The 19,205-nt window shown below is 37.5% G+C and overlaps 1 protein-coding gene across 9 annotated transcripts in view; it reads right to left on the bottom strand.

The window, feature by feature from the left end:
• Positions 1-928: 928 nt before the first annotated feature.
• Positions 929-19,205, bottom strand: part of rgs3a (regulator of G protein signaling 3a) — a 275,278-nt gene continuing 257,001 nt past the window's right edge. For 7 of the 9 annotated variants that reach the window (XM_048613560.1, XM_048613559.1, XM_048613561.1 and 4 more), the window contains 5 exons: positions 8,449-8,516; positions 4,387-4,488; positions 3,317-3,378; positions 2,502-2,668; positions 929-2,377 (listed from right to left, as the gene is read on the bottom strand). In XM_048613560.1, coding sequence (XP_048469517.1) covers positions 2,192-2,377; positions 2,502-2,668; positions 3,317-3,378; positions 4,387-4,488; positions 8,449-8,516 — 585 coding nt within the window. In that variant the 3' untranslated portion in view covers positions 929-2,191. Of the gene's footprint in view, positions 2,378-2,501; positions 2,669-3,316; positions 3,379-4,386; positions 4,489-4,800; positions 5,512-7,000; positions 7,314-8,448; positions 8,517-19,205 lie in introns of those variants that run through there. The other 2 variants (XM_048613567.1, XM_048613566.1) reach the window with 2 other exon arrangements.

The following is a 19,205-nucleotide window of genomic DNA, read 5'->3' as shown; positions in this document are numbered from 1 at the left end:
CTCTCTTCATAGCTGAATTGCTCCAGCCCAGGAAACATCCTGGTGAATCTGTAGTGCAATTACATCCTTCCTATAGCGTGATGACTAGAACTGCACACAATACTTCAGCTATGGCCTAACTAACATTGTATACTATGACAGCTGCATCATAACCTCCTTGTTCTTGTTTCAATGTATAGACTATTAAAGAAAAGTATCCCATAGCCTTCTTAATGACCTTATTCAATGGCAGATTCTCTGAGGCAAGAATGGAGTCAGGCAGTGGTGTAGGTATGATAAACACATGCTTTGGTGATGGAAATCAGAAGTATGACTCAGGATTATATAAGAAGCCCCTGGCAAAAAGTGTGGCTCAGTCTCAGTCATTGGAAGGAAAAGGGATGGAGTTGATGACTATGGAACCATATTTATGGAGGACACTGAATACAACAGCTTCTCAATAAGTAAATTAGGAAAACTGCTGCATATCCAACACCAGATGTTAGACAAGCAGCTTATCAAATCAGAGACAGTGGATAGGTCAAGAGCAAGTATTGGTGAACTAGGGCTGGGTGTCTTCTGTGTAAGCTAATGTACTTTAGTGGAGGACACTAGCCTTTCCTAACAGAGCCTATATTTGACTCCTGCTTCAGGAAAACACGATTGATTCTTAACTGCACTGTGAAATGGCTAGGTCCATCAAATAAAAGGTGGCTCACCAACAGCCCCTCAAAAGAATGAAGGATGAGTAATAAACACCCAGGGATACCTATGTTCCATGACTTTTTAAAATATAAGTTGCTGAGATACAACAAATGTTATAAACGGGATAAGAAATGTAGGTTTTTGTATCATGTCTAGTCAACTGAGTGATATCAATTCACTGAATAATTTAGTAAATAGAAATACAATGCAGACATAAATGGGAATAAATCAAAAATGAATAACAATGCTTGTTAACAATTGTTTATTTACCATTTACCATAAAAAGATCTTTTTCTGCCTTTTTTGTTTTTGGAGAAACTGCACTGTAAACAATGGAAATTGACAAAAATACATCTTCCTTGAATTCCTTTACAAGCATTCATGACTAAAGGAAACCATTCCCACTATGTCTCCCTTGCAACATTTGTAGCACTGAAGAGACAAATCATATTTACATATTCATTAATCGACTGTCTCATATTACGATTATTAAACTCAAAATTTGTAAGGAACTATATATACAGCTGGAAAATCCCCAGCTGCCTGCTGCTGGGGTATGTACAGTTAAAGTTAAACATTAACTGGAAATTAACTTTCAGATTTCAACATAATTTGTACAGACTCCAAGAAATATCACAATTACACTTAATTAATGTAAGGTAAAGAACATACCTCCGAAATATTGCACTTCAACAAATAAAAGGAAAACAAGGAATATTACCTATTAGAAATGCATCAAGCATCTGGGTATACTAATAAATAGCTCAATCCTCATTAGCACATAACAAAGCTGTTTAATTAATTTCTGTTGCATGCACACTTGGCACCACCTAAGAACATCGATTCATAAAGGGAAGTGGAAAGTGCCATGATATCATCAACAGAAATGTCTCTTCAAAGTAGTTTACTCTAACATACTTGTCACAGTCTCAATTTTCACAAAGCTTGGAAGAGGCAGAACTTGCAAGCTCAGTCTTTCAGGATGGATAGGAACTCTACAGTTCTTGAACGCACAGCTTTTAATGGTAACTTGGTCCTTTATGATTGTCTTTGATCATAATTAGTAATGTACCCCACAAAAAGGGGCTCTTGACGCTGCTGTGGAAAGACACATTGCTCCAGAAAATGAAAGATGGGTAATTTGGCACACTGGAAGTTTAAAAGTAGCTGTTTCTCCATCATGGTTCTGGAAGTCTTATGCTGTTGTTACACAACAAATTCATAAAAGGATGTCCTCCAACCAACAACATGCCAAAATTAGATAGGAGCTGTAACTCTAAGCAAGACTCTGCTGTAAAACAGTACCTGACTGTTTTCTTCCAAATTGTCCAAACCCATTAATCTCACAAGCACCTAACTTCTGATACAATCAGAGTTCTGATTCAGTCCACTGAAGTGGGTTTCAAAGTTTCTGAGATAAACAGCAATGATGATCTTCTCTTTCCAATGATGGAAACACAGCAATTAATCTGTCCCAACTCCCTGTCAGGAAATTAGATGCATGCACCTATGATGACGCACTCTGTTTCTTCTGATTTATCAAATCCAAATACAGGTCTGATCTCAGGAATCGTGGATAAGAGTCCTTTTCCATTAAGCCATATATCCTTTTCTGAGCAAGATCAAAGCAGGACCGTGACACTTTCTGAAGATTTTCCTTGGTGTGTTCTCTTGTATAGGAGTCCAAATTAACCTTTAAAAGAAGTTTCAGAAAGTATTATTTTTAATATTCAACTCCCAAACATTTCACTAAAATGTATTCAGATTTATTATTATTTGAAGCATATTTAAATAAAATGCTGAAGAACATCACTTACCTCTTTACAGGATTGAATGGCGATATATTCTCCAAAAATCTTTTTGGCCTTTGAAGTCATTTTAGATTGTGATTTGGCTTTTTTGTAATCCTCACATGCCAACCAGAATTCAAGATTCTCTTCACTGAATTCAGTGCGTAAAAAGGCTCTAAAAGCTGCTAAACCATCTGCAAAACAAATTGGTGACACATGAAATATAGATTGTGCATCATTCTAAACACAAAAATAAGGTAAAGATATAGGAGACATGGTCTTTTCATTAGTACAAAGATGAAAACTGGGCTTTAGGTTTTCTACATTATCAATCATCAGTTTGACTTGTTATTGTTGGTATTTTTATTGTATGATCATAAATATATGTAACAAAGATGATAAAGACGGATGTATCAATATATGTTGAATATATTTTAAATTACTTTATGTACAATTTATGTTATTTTACTCATTACACCTAAAACAATGGAACTTTCCTCATAATATTTTTAATAAACTGAAGAAGAAAATTAAATAGCCTTTTAAAGAGGTACAAAATGTTAAGACAAAATACCCACAAGTAAAATATGGAACATAGGGCAGGCCAGAGAATCGAAGTACTTCAAAAATAATTAATTCTCTTTGAGTTGGTTCAAAATACTATCACACTTTTCTTTCAGCATATTATACATGAATAAGTTACTTCATTAATAAACTTATGTACTAATTCACATCTAAATAAATATTTTTGAACTTAGAGAGAAATAATTACTTAAATGATTAACAGTCAATGTCAATCCAACATCTGTATAATATACAATTGTTAAAACATTAGTGCTTACATTTGTGGATAAGAAGTTTGTCCAAAGACTCTCCCCATTTTAGAGCTTCCTCTGACGAGGGTCTGCAGGCAAAAGTACAACAGCTTGTTAATAAGCACATTTCCACAGTCTTTTAACTTATTTTAACAATTCAACTGCAGCAAGTCATCATCTGGTTGGTTAGTACTGAGGTGGTGTCTTCCCACCTCTAGTTGATTGATCCAACACTAACCCCGAGGACATTATGACACATAATGCAAACTTGCTTTTTAGCACAGTCAGTCATCACCTCATCTTTTAAGCTAACTCCAGTGTCACCAATGCTGCTCTAGATTTAGTTGGGCCGATTCATCTCCAAAAGGATTTACAGGAACCAAAACCTTAGTTCACACAAATGTGTGTGCTTATTTTTCCTTCTATCTTCCAAATCTGTGGCTATGTTGTAGGATTTTGTGCATCAGAGAGCATGACTACAACAGTGTCTTGTTGGCATCTATTAGACAGCTAATAGATAAATAAATCTCTTGTGGAGGTTTGCAGGCAAATGCAGATTTTCCTAGGCATGTTTCCAGTACTCCTAACAAGATGCTGTCATGTGCAGAACCACATTTTCCTAGGTGGGCCACAGAGCTGCCTTTGTATACTTTATGTATAAGCAGTCTGCACATATTCAGCTTTCAGACAGCACACTCAATCTACTTCTCCAGCAAAATTACTTCAACTCACTCTTAATACTCACAAAGCCCAACACTAGATATTTAAACTCAAAAATATTGACAGTACAGCTGAATTATAATTCTTTAAATCAACTGACTTAACAGGTTTCCTTCACTGATAAAGTGATACAGAATGATCACTGAGAAATAAACGTAATCATTATTCTTCATGTTTATCTTTGAAAAGTGCTTTAGCTTTGAAATAAATAGTGACTGTGTTTCACCATTATCGAGTAACTATAGAGAACATTCTTTCACTTCATTATTTGGTATTTGAAATGATGCATAAAACAGAAATTCAAAATGAATACACTTTACCAACCACAATAGGTTGAAAAAATAAAGTTACAAGTTTAATCAAAATTTGAGACCTACTTCACAGTTTTAATGACTTTATCGAGTTTTGCAGCATTACTGCCTGCACCAGATTCATTTCGTCGACGTAGAAATCCCAGGCGGTTTTTCATATCTTTGGCCCTATTGGAAAAGGGAACAAAAACATAGGTAAGTATAGAGCAGCTATTGAAAAATGTTTATTTGAGAATTATATATTCTTACTGAGCAATTAGGTACAAAAAATTTGATTAGATTGAATACACTACCCAGAGAAACAAGCATGACTGCCGAAACAAAACATTCTCATTTAAAAATTAATTCCCCATTCTTGAAATCTTATTCAATAATCTGCAGGAACTTGTACATCAATGATAAGACTGAAACATTTTAACGCACATACATTTGCTTCTTTCCTGTATTTTCTAAAATTATGTAAGTTCGTACTCAACTTACTCTTTCATGGTGTGCCGTCGATGCAAGCCCCCACCAGGACTTGTACGTTGAAGCAAACTCAAAAGCATTTCTGAATGAAACTCATGTGGTTGTGGCTTTGACAGATCTCTGAAAAATGGCATCTTTCAGAGCTGACTTGTTCAGACTAGTTTTGAAGATATTTTCCCTTCCCTTGCATTTGATTTGCAATGGCTTCATAAAAATTTAACAATAGCAATCTGCACAGTCTATTTTGTCACTACAGTTTCAGGATCTTCAAACTTGCAACCTATAAAAATCTAACCTTTACAATCCCCTGGCCTGCAGAGGAGCTAGCATCTGGACTGTGAAGTGAGCAGCATGAATTCCTGTTCTACACTGAAGTTGCTGTTGGTTCATGGTATTTGCATTCAGGAAGTGGGAGTGACTACCCTGTATGCCCACGTTTTTGAAAGGAGAGTCAATTTGACTCAGAATTGTGTCAGTGTCTGCCTGCCTACTTCTGGTCAATAAAGCTCACTAACAACTGAAATGTTAAAACAGGAAACAAATGCTGCCTATTTATGTCTATTCCTTTAACTGGTTATTATAACAACAAAATCAACTGGCTTTTTTGGCAGAAGGTAGAGTTTACAACTGTAAACCTGCTGAATTGTTTCAGCAAAAAAAAAAATCATTTTGAAAATTTTTCTGATTATAAATTCTATTGACAATTTACAAAGCTGCAAACTGTAGGTACAAGAACAGAACTCTTTCTTTTCTGTTTCCCTGAGTGAATAAATGAAAGAAAAAGATTTTTAAAGGAAAGGTTTTAAAGAATGGTAAAATCAAATTGAGGAGTATCATCTTCTGAAAACTTATTTAGGCAAAGATTAAAGAATGTGTTGAATTGATGAATGAATTAAACAGCTTATAAATAAAGTTATCTGGTGATGTGGAAAAATGATTGATAAGCCTAGAGCATTTTTCACCACTTAAATCTTGTAAAAACAATATTTTTTGGCTAAGTTGTTGAAAAAAAATTCAATTTTCTTAGTGTGGATAATGTATCATCACTACCTAATAGATCACGGCACTATATTCTACTGCTTATTATACTGTGGTTGGTGGCATGTGTAGCAACAAATGAAAGCATCAGTGCTATAATTACAGTTGCACAGAAAACTTTCTAAAAACTAACAAGACATCTAACATTTATTTCTTGATGTACTGCTTTCTCAATTTTATGAACAGTGTTTCTTTAACAGCATTTTGTTTGTATTCAATCTACAGTCATGTTAAAGCATCTGATCAAGTAATCAGTAATTTTTACCTTATTAACTGATTACATACATAATAACAATACACATCGATGCCTTGTACTGAATTCTCATCCCAAATCTCCTCCCAAATAATCCCTACTTTAATGTAAATGACAAATGTTTTATTTCCATAATACATGGATCATATGATCATCATAAAAAGTCTAATCAACCCATCCTCCATCAGTTTCATCACTTAAAAACATAATTGCTAAAACTTCAGAGATCTATCAATAATGCTGTATAAAAACAGATGATTTGCCTTAGGTTTCTAGGGGGAAAAAAGACATTGGCATCATAGCATTCAAACCAAACAAATATAACTAGAAATATAACTGCCTAAATGCACATGACTGCAAATCCAGCAGATAAGAAACAACATTAATGGATAATGAAATTGTAATAAGCAATTGCCAAGAAGTCAGACTCAAAAGGGACAAGAATGACTGGCACAGGGCATTCTATTTAATGCATTTCAAAGTTCTGCTGGGACATGTTCTTTCAACAGATCAGCTGTAACATAATATATTTATAAACAGAATAAGCTCCTTGCCTTGAAATTACACTTTTAAGGAAAGCATATGTAAACATAAACTGTTCCATGGCCATTGCAATAAAGCTCAAAATATGAAAACTAAACCTTTGTTTCAATATTCAAAGGAATGTAATTGCAGTTGCATCTGCGAGGATTAACTAGTCATGAAATTCCTGAGTAATGGTAAACTGTAACTCAAAGCTTTCAAACAGATGTTTACTCTTAACAAGTCTGTAAAACCTGTAAATATTTAAAACCTACAATTTTACAAATTGTGCTCCCTCCCTGACATTTCACAAATACTAGAAATTTATCAAAAATAACCAAACTCCCGCATCTAATTTACTACTGAAATAAAGTTTTCTTAAGATCTAATATCTCCTACCTTTCCAGATATTTTTCTGAAAAATCAACCATTGTGTGTAGCATTTGGATAACTCTATGTGGTGGTGCGGATCTGCAGTGTTTTGAGTCGGATCGTTATGTTGATGCTCTCCCAGGAAGGCAGATTAAGTACTAAGTGTGGGCTGGATAAACGCCAACTCACGAACCAATCAGGCTACACCATTGAATAAAACGCTTCATGGGGGGAAAATCTCAATTATTTCCATTAAAAGTATAAGACAACCAGTCCCATTGTATTTTAACTATATATACTGGGACACTATCTTACTCTTTAACTGTCTTCTAATCTGCGCTGAGCAAGAGCAAAGGCAAACAATAGATATTTTGCGCTCGCAATAAATGCCGGATCCGAGCTGGTCATGTGGTCATAGCTCCACCTTCTGGTACACATTGGTATTTCATGACATGTTGAAAACTTAGAAAATGGTACGGGGCTGTTGTTTCTCAAACTCGTAATAAAATCTTTAAAATTCTCAAAGGAGTAAAGCAATGGTTTAATTTTGTTTTTTGTTTTCACTGAGCGCATATTTATTTTATAGCTAGTACTTCGTAATAAAAATGAATGATAAATAGAAAATTGTAATACTGGATTATTATCCAGTAATTACTATGGAAAGTTATTTGTTTTAAACCGGACTATTAGAATACATTGTATTTCATTGGTTTACATTTTTAGCAGATCCATACCTGAAAAGGGAAGCATCCAAATTCAAAATTATGCAAAATCAAACGTATTTCCACTACTACAACCATATGAGAATTCTTATTTTTTTTAAAAAATCTTTTTTGCACTTGTTTCAAACTCCTAGTAATGTCCCTCATTTTTACTCACTGGAAACAGTTGTATCCTTTAAAACAATGCAGTAGGGCAAGGGTTAATGAGACAGGGATCATATTTCACCCTTCCTGCCCCCAATATGAACCTTTCAACCATCAGTGCTTAGAATGAAGCTAAACATCACTTCCAAAGATGTATTTACTTTGAGCAATGATATGATATTTACTACTGTAAATGTTCGCTGTTCTTCTTTAAACAATCAAAATTCATTGAAGTACAAAAACCTAAATATTAGTGAAAAATGGGTTTCTTCTATGGACATTTAACAGTCCAATTATCTGGCATTTTATAAACCTAACTGAAACTTTACAAGTTCCGACTATCTCTGAAACTTTAAAGGGGAAAGTCTTCTTCAACTTTATGGTTTGTATTAGATCATTTTTTTGAAGCAGAACGAACGCAAAAAAGTAAACTAATTTAATCAATCAAAATCCAGTGATTACTACTCTCCATCTTAACAGGAGATGAATGTTGTAAAACTGAAATGAGAAGAGAACTAAAATGTTATTCCAAAACTAGCAAAGAACTTTGAAAAATTTATTACAGCAACCAATACAAAGTAATGCCATAAATAAGACGATCAAACTTACAAATTTTTGGTCTTTTTCTTCTTGGAGCCATCATCAGTTTCATCAAAGTCAGAATCTGCTCCATACAGCTGATGAGGAAACAGAATAAAGATAGTCTACATTATTACCAAATCTCCTTTTCAGCTTTTAAATTTAATCTATGTTTATTGTTGATTACTTTAAGTGTCTCTTAGTCACAAAGTCTTAAAAAAATGTCACATTTAGACTCAAGCCAGCTCTGTGATGCAAGGATGTTAGATAAAAATCATTTTTGTCCGTAGGTTTAGAAACATGATTGAATAACTGCAATTAATGGATTTTTTAGTACTCAGATCCTTGTAAAAATTCAAACAGTATTTGGTTTTGTTATTCAAGCTCTGTTTTTTCTACATTAACAACACTGCAAACATTCCCATTCTGACTTGTTTTGAACACTCACAGTAACGTATTGGATTGCACATTATTGGCTGTGACTTTAATTTTAATTACTTTGTTCTGGAATGCTGATAGCAAATCTTATAGAAAATAATAAACACAATCAAATTAAGTTACAGAAACCAAATTAAATGTTCAATAGCCCTATAAAAGAAATCAATTTCACCTCCACCACAATAGAGGAAAACAACTTGCCTTAAAAATTCCATTAGTTGCCATTATTTTCTATTTATAGAAGGCAGATGAACAGAAAATGTGGTTCTTAAAATTAGAAATGGAACTCTGATTTAGCGTCACATTTGTGTTACCTGACTGCTAAGCAAATCTTCTACAGCTAAGAGTAAAATGTCAGCCATCTTGGGATATTATCAAATAATCATGCAGCTTATATAGGTGAATCAAAAATCAATGTGTATAACCCATTGTTGGGCCAATTTTAATGCCAAAACTGGAAGACACTGGATTTTGTTGGCAGTGGTAGATGGATGAAGTCCTGTCCTGATGGCAGAGATTCATACTGCCTCACTTTTGCATGGATCCCATCAGTCATGCGCTACCTTACTCAAGAAATTATTTTAATTCTGAATTTAGAAATTAGAGACTAAAGACTCAATTCAGTCTGTCGTGGTGTGAGAATCATGATGTGCAATCACTTTGCACTCAGGCAGGGTGGTGTTACTCACAATGATTGTGGCATGTTGCCGAGTGCAAGATGCGCTGGTGACCAGCTGCATTTTAGAGGGGGATCTGCATAGATAACAACAACTACAGCTCGCCTGCATAAAAGGACAACCGTCATATTTCATGCAGGGAGCCAGGAGGTTTAAGAAGTATATTCTGAAAAGGGAATAGAAGCAGGTGGTCAGGGAAATGAATTGCAGAAATATAGCTATGAGGGACTTGTTATAGTATTGTAAACCTTTTAAAGACCTTAAGTGTCTAAGGACAGAGAACGCATCTAATAACTCGTACCCACAGAACCTCTTTCATTGTTCATTACACCAAAGCCCTATACCAATCAGCTCGTGTCTACCATTGATATAATTCACTCAACCTTATGCACTTACCAACCCTGCAACCACATCTTACACATTCGACATAATTGAAACTATTCTGCTATGGCAGGGCATCAAACAAATAGTATATACACTGTCACTCCTCCGTCTTTTTCAGGAGATAGGCTTCCATATAAGAGGAGCAAATAGTAGGGAACTGGAGAGGGACAGGCTTACATGCATCCCCTAACCCTCTGGAAGATAGGGCCAGAAGTGAACAAGGCCACTGTAGCATCACCAGACAATTCAGCACTCAAAATGCTCTTTCCATGTGCATGTTCACAAATCACCTCACCCTTATCCTGATAACTCCATTAGAAGTGCCAGCTGCAGATATTGTGACCATGAATCCACTGTCTTGCTTTTCAATTCATACTTCTTCCCTCAGCATAGTTTCTGGTTGAGGAAGAGGTAGAAAAACTAATCCTGGAATATCGTAGTGGGTGTTTTGAGAGGCTACAGCAGCCTCCTCCCTCTGTTCATGATTTTCCTTCTCTGTAGTTTGTGCTCCATGTCGTTGTATGGACTGCAGTATAAGAGGGACTGCAACAAGCATGCCCTCCTGGGGAGAAAGGAGTCATGCTGACAAGCTTTCAAAGTCCTTTGCATTCTTTGCAAAATTCAAGCAAGATTCCCTTCTGTCACCAGTATCTTGTCAGAACTCCCCCATTAACAGTGACCACAATATGCTGAATCTCAAGTTTATTTTTGCTAAGTAAGAGTAGCGAATGAATTTTTTTTCAGGGTTTTCCACCTTGTAGCCTGGTCACATTTCTAACCATATCTTACTGAACTTCTCTCATTAACTACTTACCCCATCCTTATGGTGCGCCTTTCATCCGATTCTAGCCCCATCTTACCATGCCATTCCTGGAACAACTTGCCATTCAGTCAATATTGGTTGAATGACTGGTATCTCTTGCTCGCACGCCATCTTTAAAAGGCTGCTGTATACCCATACAAGCATTAGTAATCTGCTGTTGCCCCTCACCGGCAATGTAATGACACAGCAAACACAAAGACACACTGCTCACATTGTATAGCTGCCATGATTGAAACTCCCTTGCACATACAACCTCAGTCTCTCATTCTGGTCACTGTTTAGCTAATAAGCCAGATGATTTATCCTTAGCTCCATCTTGAATAATCAGTGGTGCTCTGTTCCCAATGTTCACTACAGACCTGCAGCTTGTCACTGTTCAGTGGCAAACATCACATATATGCAAAAAATCAGGCAATACCAAACATGATCTTCAATTTACAGCTAACAAAAGTGGACACAAACAAAACCACTAGAGGCTGATGTTTGGTCCCCAGATTTCCAACCAAATGCTGGCATGATCAAAACCTACATTACTACTTTACATCTGCTGTACCCAGCTGCCATCTACTAGAACCAGGTGTCTACTAGGTCCTATCTTTCTTGTAGTGCCCAGAGCTGAAATCTGAGCTTCTTTGTCTCCAATGTCCTCATCTTCTTCCATGGAAGGCTGCTCCTGCTCTGCCATCTTCTCAGCATCTATCACATCACCTCATTGCCTGGTCCAATTGCACACAGCAAGGCACACCAGGATGATAAGGCCAACCCTATCCAGACTATGCTGGAAGATTAACACAAGCAACAACTCCACATTAGCAGCAGCCCTATCGTCTGGTTCCATGATGGCCCTGGCCACAGCATTTGCACCACTTCGTGAAGGTATTGTACCAGCCGAGTAACCAACACACTACAGCAAAAAAATTGGAATATCCGCTGCGCTCCAAATCCTTTCCCATCCTAGACTCACTTAAACTTATAAGTAGATATGGTGGTTAAGAAACCAGAATTTGTGAGGCTTCACCTAGCATCCCACCACCTTATCAACTGCAGGTGCTGAAATCGCATTACATTTTGCAAAATCTGAAAATAGATTAGTTATTATTAAACATAAGAACAAGTAATTCAACTCAACTATTACAAAAAAAAATCAGGTCAGCTGGACGTTCATCTCATTGCTATTAGTTCAGTTGGCTGGATAGCTGGTTCATGATGCAGAGTAATATCAACAGCTGGCGATCAATTCCCAGACTGGCTGAGGTTACCATGGAGGACTGTCCTTCTCAACCTCTCCCCTCGCCCAAGGCATGGTGACCCTCAGGTTAAACCACCACCAGTCAGCTCTTTCTAATGAGAAAGCAGGACTATGGCGGCTTTAATTGTGGAATTTTGCTATGCATGAAATGTGCTTGCCTACTAATAATGACCATATTTCAAAAGCAGAACAGATGCAAAGTACTTGATGATAATTCTCAGATAATAGAATAAGATTAGAGTTAGTGTTTTACATTGATTCATGTCAGTAATTCACTCGCACACTGTTGTTGTGCAGCTCACATGCATACATTAAGTGATATTTGTAACAGGCAATACAACAATGTATGCAATAAGTAGTCGAAGAAGCTTCATGTTTTAATTGACCAAAAACTGATTATTACTTAATATTAAAATTTAATCTTGGGTTTTTTTAAACTAGCATCAATCACTGCTAACAAAGTTCAATGATCAATTCTTGGTCTGCAATTCACAATGTAATATTTATGAAATACAACATGAAAACAGTACTTGAGAGTAATCCAAAAACAGACAAACAATAGCAAACATGGGAGTAAATTAATATTCTGAAATTCTGATTTTTATTTCAGTGTGTATAACAAATTGAATACTTCACACCAGATTGAGAGTTTGTAAATTCTTCTCCTGGTGGGTGAAGGACTACTTGTAACTAAAATACCTGACCATATGTCTGTCTTCCAACGACTGAACTGAGAACAAGATTACTTTTCTTCTGGGCTGGGAATTTTGAGACTTAGTGCAATTTCTGGAAGTTACATTAAAGCACACAGTCTGTCTCACCCAATTTCCTGGCATTATAAAAAGAGGCTTTGTATGGAAGCAGTTTAGGAAGTTCTTCAATACATAACTTAAAATTCTCTTTTGTAAATGGCTCTTGAACGAAATTTGCTTTGGTTGAATTAAAAAAAACCTTCCATTGTCACTGAATATTCCACCTGCATTATAAAAGATTTATCAAATCTACAACAAACATGAAGCCAGATTTTATAACCATATGTTGGCAACCAAATATCAGCTTCCTTTACCAGAATATTTATTTGTGGTAGGGTATTTCATTTGTTGTTGGTGCCAGGTTAACTCTGCTAACTAACATAGTCCTTTATTTCTATCAATACACAGCAATTTTTGCTTTTTTTTGATTAATATTCCTGAGAAGGGTGTCACAAAGGGCTACAAAGTGAAAACAAAAATTCAAAGTAGAGGAAGTTCTTAGTCTCTGCATGTGTCATGGGGGAAGGAGAACAGAAACTTGCTGCTACGTGTAGCAAAATTCAATTGAAAGACAAGTGGCACAAACCACATTAATAGTCACACTGAGTAACACCAGCAGCGGCTCAGAGCATCTTGTCTGATGGTACTTTCTGCGGATGAATGATATGGAGCAAATGAAGTTGACACAATATCCATACCATAATGCCTCTGATTCTAAAGCAACAAACCCTGATATAACAGCCATAGCAACTTTTGCTGTGTCATTGTTTCAAATAATCATTACACGAAAATAAAATCAAGAGAACTGTGGATGCTGGTAACCAGAAGCAAAAACAGAAATTGCCAGAAAAACTCTAGGTCTGGCAGCATCTACAGACAGAAATCAGTATTAACGTTTCAGGTCCAGTGATCTGTCTCCAGAACAGATTTCTCTCCACAGATGCTGCCAGACCTGCTGAGTTTTCCCGGCAATTTCTGTTTTTGTTTCAAACAAACACTTGTACGTCTGCCTTTCTCAGGTAAGCAAGCAGAGGATGGATTTGATCCTCACCTACAATATATTTATGGGCTGGATATTATATGCCCCACCAGAGGGCAAATAACAGTGTAGTTGCCCAGTCTGTCATCTTCCCACCCACCCACCCTCTGAGGTCTACATGAAAAGAAGGTGGGAAGGAAGGAAACAAGGGGGACACCTTATTCAGGGGTGCCCTTTGTGCATCAGGCGTATTCTTCAACTCCCAAAGATGCCATTGCAACCTACATACCGATTAGAACTTGATCCTCCCCACTGCAAAACTCAGAGCCTAACTTTTCTGCGACAATTTTGGCCCTCCAAGCCTCTTCCAGCCCTACTGGCAGCATCCACTGTCAAGCTCTGGCCCTGTTGGGAATCAGATTGACCAGCAGCTACTTGAGATCCTGAAGGTGAGGCTTTCTTTGAGTGAGAGGCACAAGAACAAAACATTATCCAATTTAGCCCAGCACATGTTATGGCTGTGATGTGCGCTTCAATAGACAAGTCAGTTTCTAACTCCTTTCTCGGTGAGGTGTGGCACGAGCCATCCACTGCAACCCCATGCATTTCTGCTACGACTTTGATTTTTCTTTTCCATTTAAAAATATAAGCATCAGCTGTGCTGTACTATAATCTTCAATACGGGGGAAACCTATCGCTCAAGCAAAATGTGCACAGATAATACTAACTAGAATGGACAAATAGGAACAAAATCTCTGCAACTGAATTCCAGTGCCTGTGTCACTTTGACTTAGGTTTCACTATTGGAAATAAAGAAGGAAAGATTTGTTAAGTGTGACAATACATGCAAAAGATCACGTCCTACACAGTGTGAAAACTGTAGGTTTAGTCAATTAAAGCCAGTTTTGCATATTTCCTGTTTGGGGGTGGCGGGGGGTTGATTCAAGATTGGGTCTTTTTCTCTTAGTAAAGAGACACATGAACACGTATGTAAATATTGAAAGCAGAGAGGCTTTGGGAAAATAGGACTAAAATAAATTAAAGAACAAAGTGAAAATATTCATGATTTCTACAGGCATCAAGTTTATGGTTTGTGTCATAACCACAAAATAGCAGTTTGCCACACTGTCTTTTCCTTTGAACAGGATGAATATTGTTAAAAGAATACTTTTTTAAAAATGTAATACTTTCAATATTGAACTCCAGTGAAGAAATGATATTGAAACAGTTATATTTTTGTTAATGGAATTCTTATTCAAATTCACTGCCATGACTCCTCCCTATATCATTCTATTTAAGACAACATTATTGACACTTTACTGTGATGTGAACAGCTTGCATTGAAATAGCCCCAGCCTGATTTTATAAGGTCAAGTATAGAATATGTCAACTCAACAAAGGGAATAAAATCAGTATATCTAAGAATCGGAGATCATTTGTTTTCCCAAGAGTAAGTCAACATACTTCTTCCAGACAGCTGTCAGCTTTGTAGTTGTGTGTGTACAGGACAATCAGTTATAACAGCATCACATTAAGTCTCTTTATGGATGTTCTGAGGGACTTGAATTACTTGCATACATAAGATTTGAAATTTTTGATTATGTTCCGTTTCCAATTTGTAAGAAAGTTGAAGATTTTGTTTGATAAAAGGTCTAAACTTGTCTTAAGTGGCATGGCATATTTTCATTAAAAGGGTGCTTAAATTTTGAAACTGGATGTGTTTTCCTATAATAGATACGTTTTGCTAAGTACTTAATTCAGTGTTTCCTTCCTGGCTAGAAAGCTTGACAGAGCAGTGGGCCTCAAAGAGTAGGCCTGAGGTTGCAAAGCAACACACTTTTGTTTTGTATTTGTATTGCAGTTGGAGTGAAGCTGTGGTGTACCATGTACCATAAATTGTGAACAAAATTGCTTGTGGATTAGCACAAAAATGCATAACATTTGTAACACATTCCTCTTCTATTTTAGTGAAGGTGTTTGAATGGCTTCATTTAAATATTGGACAGAAGAATGTCACGCTGAATGTTTTATATTAATATCACAAACATAACTTCTCAGCACTGATTTTTCCAAGGCTTTATTGGTGAAGTGCAGCCTCTGTGGGATCGATACTAGGGTTATAAAACCAGGACTTTAAGTTTGCCAGAACTGCGTTGCACATGCATTTCTAAAATAGTGAAATTGGGGTTCGGGGCAAAGAAAGAGAAATTAGAATACACAGGTCTCACTTAAAGTTTAATAATGTGGTGCTAATTCTGTGCCTCTAGACTAATGTCGAAATGAGAAGCAAGGGAGTGGGGGAACTTAATTAGGTGAAAAGTCGAAATTATTTATCTGAAGACAGGCTGGAAATTTCTAATTAAGTCTTGGAACTTCAAAGGTAGATTCAGCTGCTTGACAGCAAGCAGGGACATTGTTTGTGCACACATCTTCATGTCGTATATACTCAGTAAATGACTGGATCACCAGAATAAAGTGCTCCTCAATTAGGTTCTGGACAAGCAAGCAACATGTACCTTCAGACTCACAACTGCAAGAACTGGCATGCAGCAGGTGAGATAGTCATCCTCCTGGACTTTAAAGTGAATATCCACTGCTGTGTCCTCTTTCAGAACACCATGATTAAGATTGGGTAGTGGTAGTCCAAGCTGTGCAGGGCACACAGGATAACCAAGGGAGGAAGGTTGAAGTGAAATGTACATAGGTCAAGGATGCTGGTAAACAGTATAAATCTGTCTGGCCAAAGATGTGACCTTGTATGGCCTAGGGTGGAAATCTGTCTCAGGTTGGAAGGCAAGTTGACTGGGGAAGGTGGAGGACCAAAACATTTAGATGCAGGTTTTCACTCTTCGAGCCTGAGTGATGCACCTGACTTGCAGGGAATAAATGACTGACTGACTGACTGACCGACCGACCATCTGGCTGCCCTTAAATACAGAGCTGACCTTCAACCCTGTAAGGTAATGGCAGGGCTGTCAACTTCCGAGCCACCTCACCACAATATTGCACATCCATACGTAATAAGCTGACAACCACATAATCACACGAGAAAAGCTGCCTTGCTCCCAAATGGAAGTTGGTGAGGAGTATCACGTGATGAGCCAACTAACCCCTTTTCTGGTTAAGACACTGCGTTTCCCCAGACGACAGGACAGATTAAGGACAGCTGCTGAAGAAGCAGGACCCCTGAGTTTGTACACTGCCTCTCTGTCTCCACCCTTCCCGTAACTTCAAGCTATGCATTTCATTTGACCTCCCTATACCATAGTGTTCTAAGAATCACACTAGCAGGCAGAATCCAGAAGTTACAAAAATCATTTATTAACATGTCTTAGTGGTCTCAACACTGAATCCAGAGACATCCAAGTCCAGTGTTAAATTTTCCCAGTCATCAAGGTTCATATACCATTGATTTTTAAAACTACTTTACTTATCCTCCCACTTGAACACGTATATGAGAGAGTTGGAATGTTTTATTTTTGCTACTTTTACTAGATTGGGTGGCAAGAATGATAAAAACAAGTTTCTTTTTCAGCAGCTTACAACAAAATCCATGTGTCTCACAGACAGTCACAGCATTTAAACAACTCTTGGAATTGGTAAAGAAATGATTTTCAAGACAGCCTTGAGGTCAAATGCGGAAAAGAGGGGAGATCTCCTACATCTATGCACCTAGTCATAACAACATAATTGAAAACCATACATATTCTTATGAGGTTTCTAAACTGCACTATTTATGTGAGGAGTTCATAGGTGCCATAGATGCCGGAGGCATTTTGTGCACACCTGTGACTAACCAGACACTGGGTTTACAGATCCTTGCACGCGCACACACACACTCACACTTAGACAATGATATGCTGTGGAGATTGATTTTTGTTGTTCAGCTTATCACATGGGCTATAAGATAATCTGCGGACACTTGTGGAATAAGGACAGTTCTTCTGTTGATGTGAAGGTTACCATTGTGTGAAATCTTCTTGTTAAGCAATCCTTCCAAGCCTCACAAGGAAACCTACAATATTAGACAATCTGTGTGCTTAGATATATCAAGAACATGCCAGATTCCATGCTTGCAAGAGGAACTATCTTCTTCACTTTTCTGGATAAAGCAAACATCAGCTGGATAGGAGGCAAAGCTGTTTCTTGGGGGCAGAGTTCCCTCAAGTGCAAACAATAGTACCCATACCAGACCATTTCCTCATAACCACCCTTTGGCTACATGAACACAAGACCAGAACAAATAGGAACAAGATTAGGCCATTTACCCCCTCAAACCTCCTTCACCATTCAATAGGATATTGGTTGATCTGACATCCCTCACGTCCACTTTCTTGCCCTTTTCTCTGGATCCCTTGATTCCCTGATCAAGAATCTATCAATCTCAGCCTTAAATATACACAAGGACTCTGCCTCAATAGCTCTCTATGGCAAGGAGTTCCAAGGACTCTCTATTCTTGGAGAGAAGAAATTCTCTCATCTCAGTCTTAAATAGGCATTCCTTTATTCCGAGACTATACCCTCTAGTCCCAGACTGTCCCATGAGGGGAAACATCCTCTTAGCGTTTACCTTGGCAAGCCCCTTAAGAATCCTATATGTTTCAATGAGATCACCTCTCATTCTTCTAAACTGCAATGAGTAGAGTCCCAGCCTGTTTAATCTTTGCTCATAAAACAATCCCTCCATACTGGGGATCATCTAATGAACCTTCTCTGAAATGACTCCAATGAATTTTCATAAATAAATCAGACTGAAAGTCTCCTCTCGCCTTAAAAACATGCCCCCTAGTTTTGAACTCTCCCAACCTAGAACATAGAACATTACAGCGCAGTACAGGCCCTTCGGCCCTCGATGTTGCGCCGACCTGTGAAACCAATCTGAAGCCCATCTAACCTACACTATTCCATTATCATCCATATGTTTATCCAATGACCATTTAAATGCCCTTTAAAGTTGGCGAGTCTACTACTTTTGCAGGCAGGGCATTCCACGCCCTTACTACTCTCCGAGTAAAGAGCCTACCTCTGACATCTGTCCTATATCTATCACCCCTCAATTTAAAGCTATGTCCCTCGTGCCAGCCATCACCATCCGAGGGAAAAGGCTCCCACTGTCCACCCTATCTAATCCTCTGATCATCTTGTATGTCTCTATTAAGTCACCTCTTAACCTTCTTCTCTCTAACGAAAACAGCCTCAAGTCCCTCAGCCTTTCCTCATAAGACCTTCCCTTCATACCAGGCAACATCCTGGTAAATCTCCTCTGCACCCTTTCCAATGCTTCCACATCCTTCTTATAATGCAGTGACCAGAACTGTACGCAATACTCCAAGTGTGGCCGCACCAGAGTTTTGTACAGCTGTAACATGACCTCATGGCTCCGAAACTCAATCTCTCTACCAATAAAACCTAACACACCGTACATCTTCTTAACAACTCTATCAACCTGGGTGGCAACTTTCAGTGATCTATGCACATGGACACC

This window comes from Rhincodon typus, chromosome 28, assembly GCF_021869965.1.
Source record: "Rhincodon typus isolate 14 chromosome 28, sRhiTyp1.1, whole genome shotgun sequence".
In the NCBI taxonomy this organism is placed as follows: domain Eukaryota; kingdom Metazoa; phylum Chordata; class Chondrichthyes; order Orectolobiformes; family Rhincodontidae; genus Rhincodon; species Rhincodon typus.
This window is presented reverse-complemented; position numbering and strand designations above follow the sequence as displayed.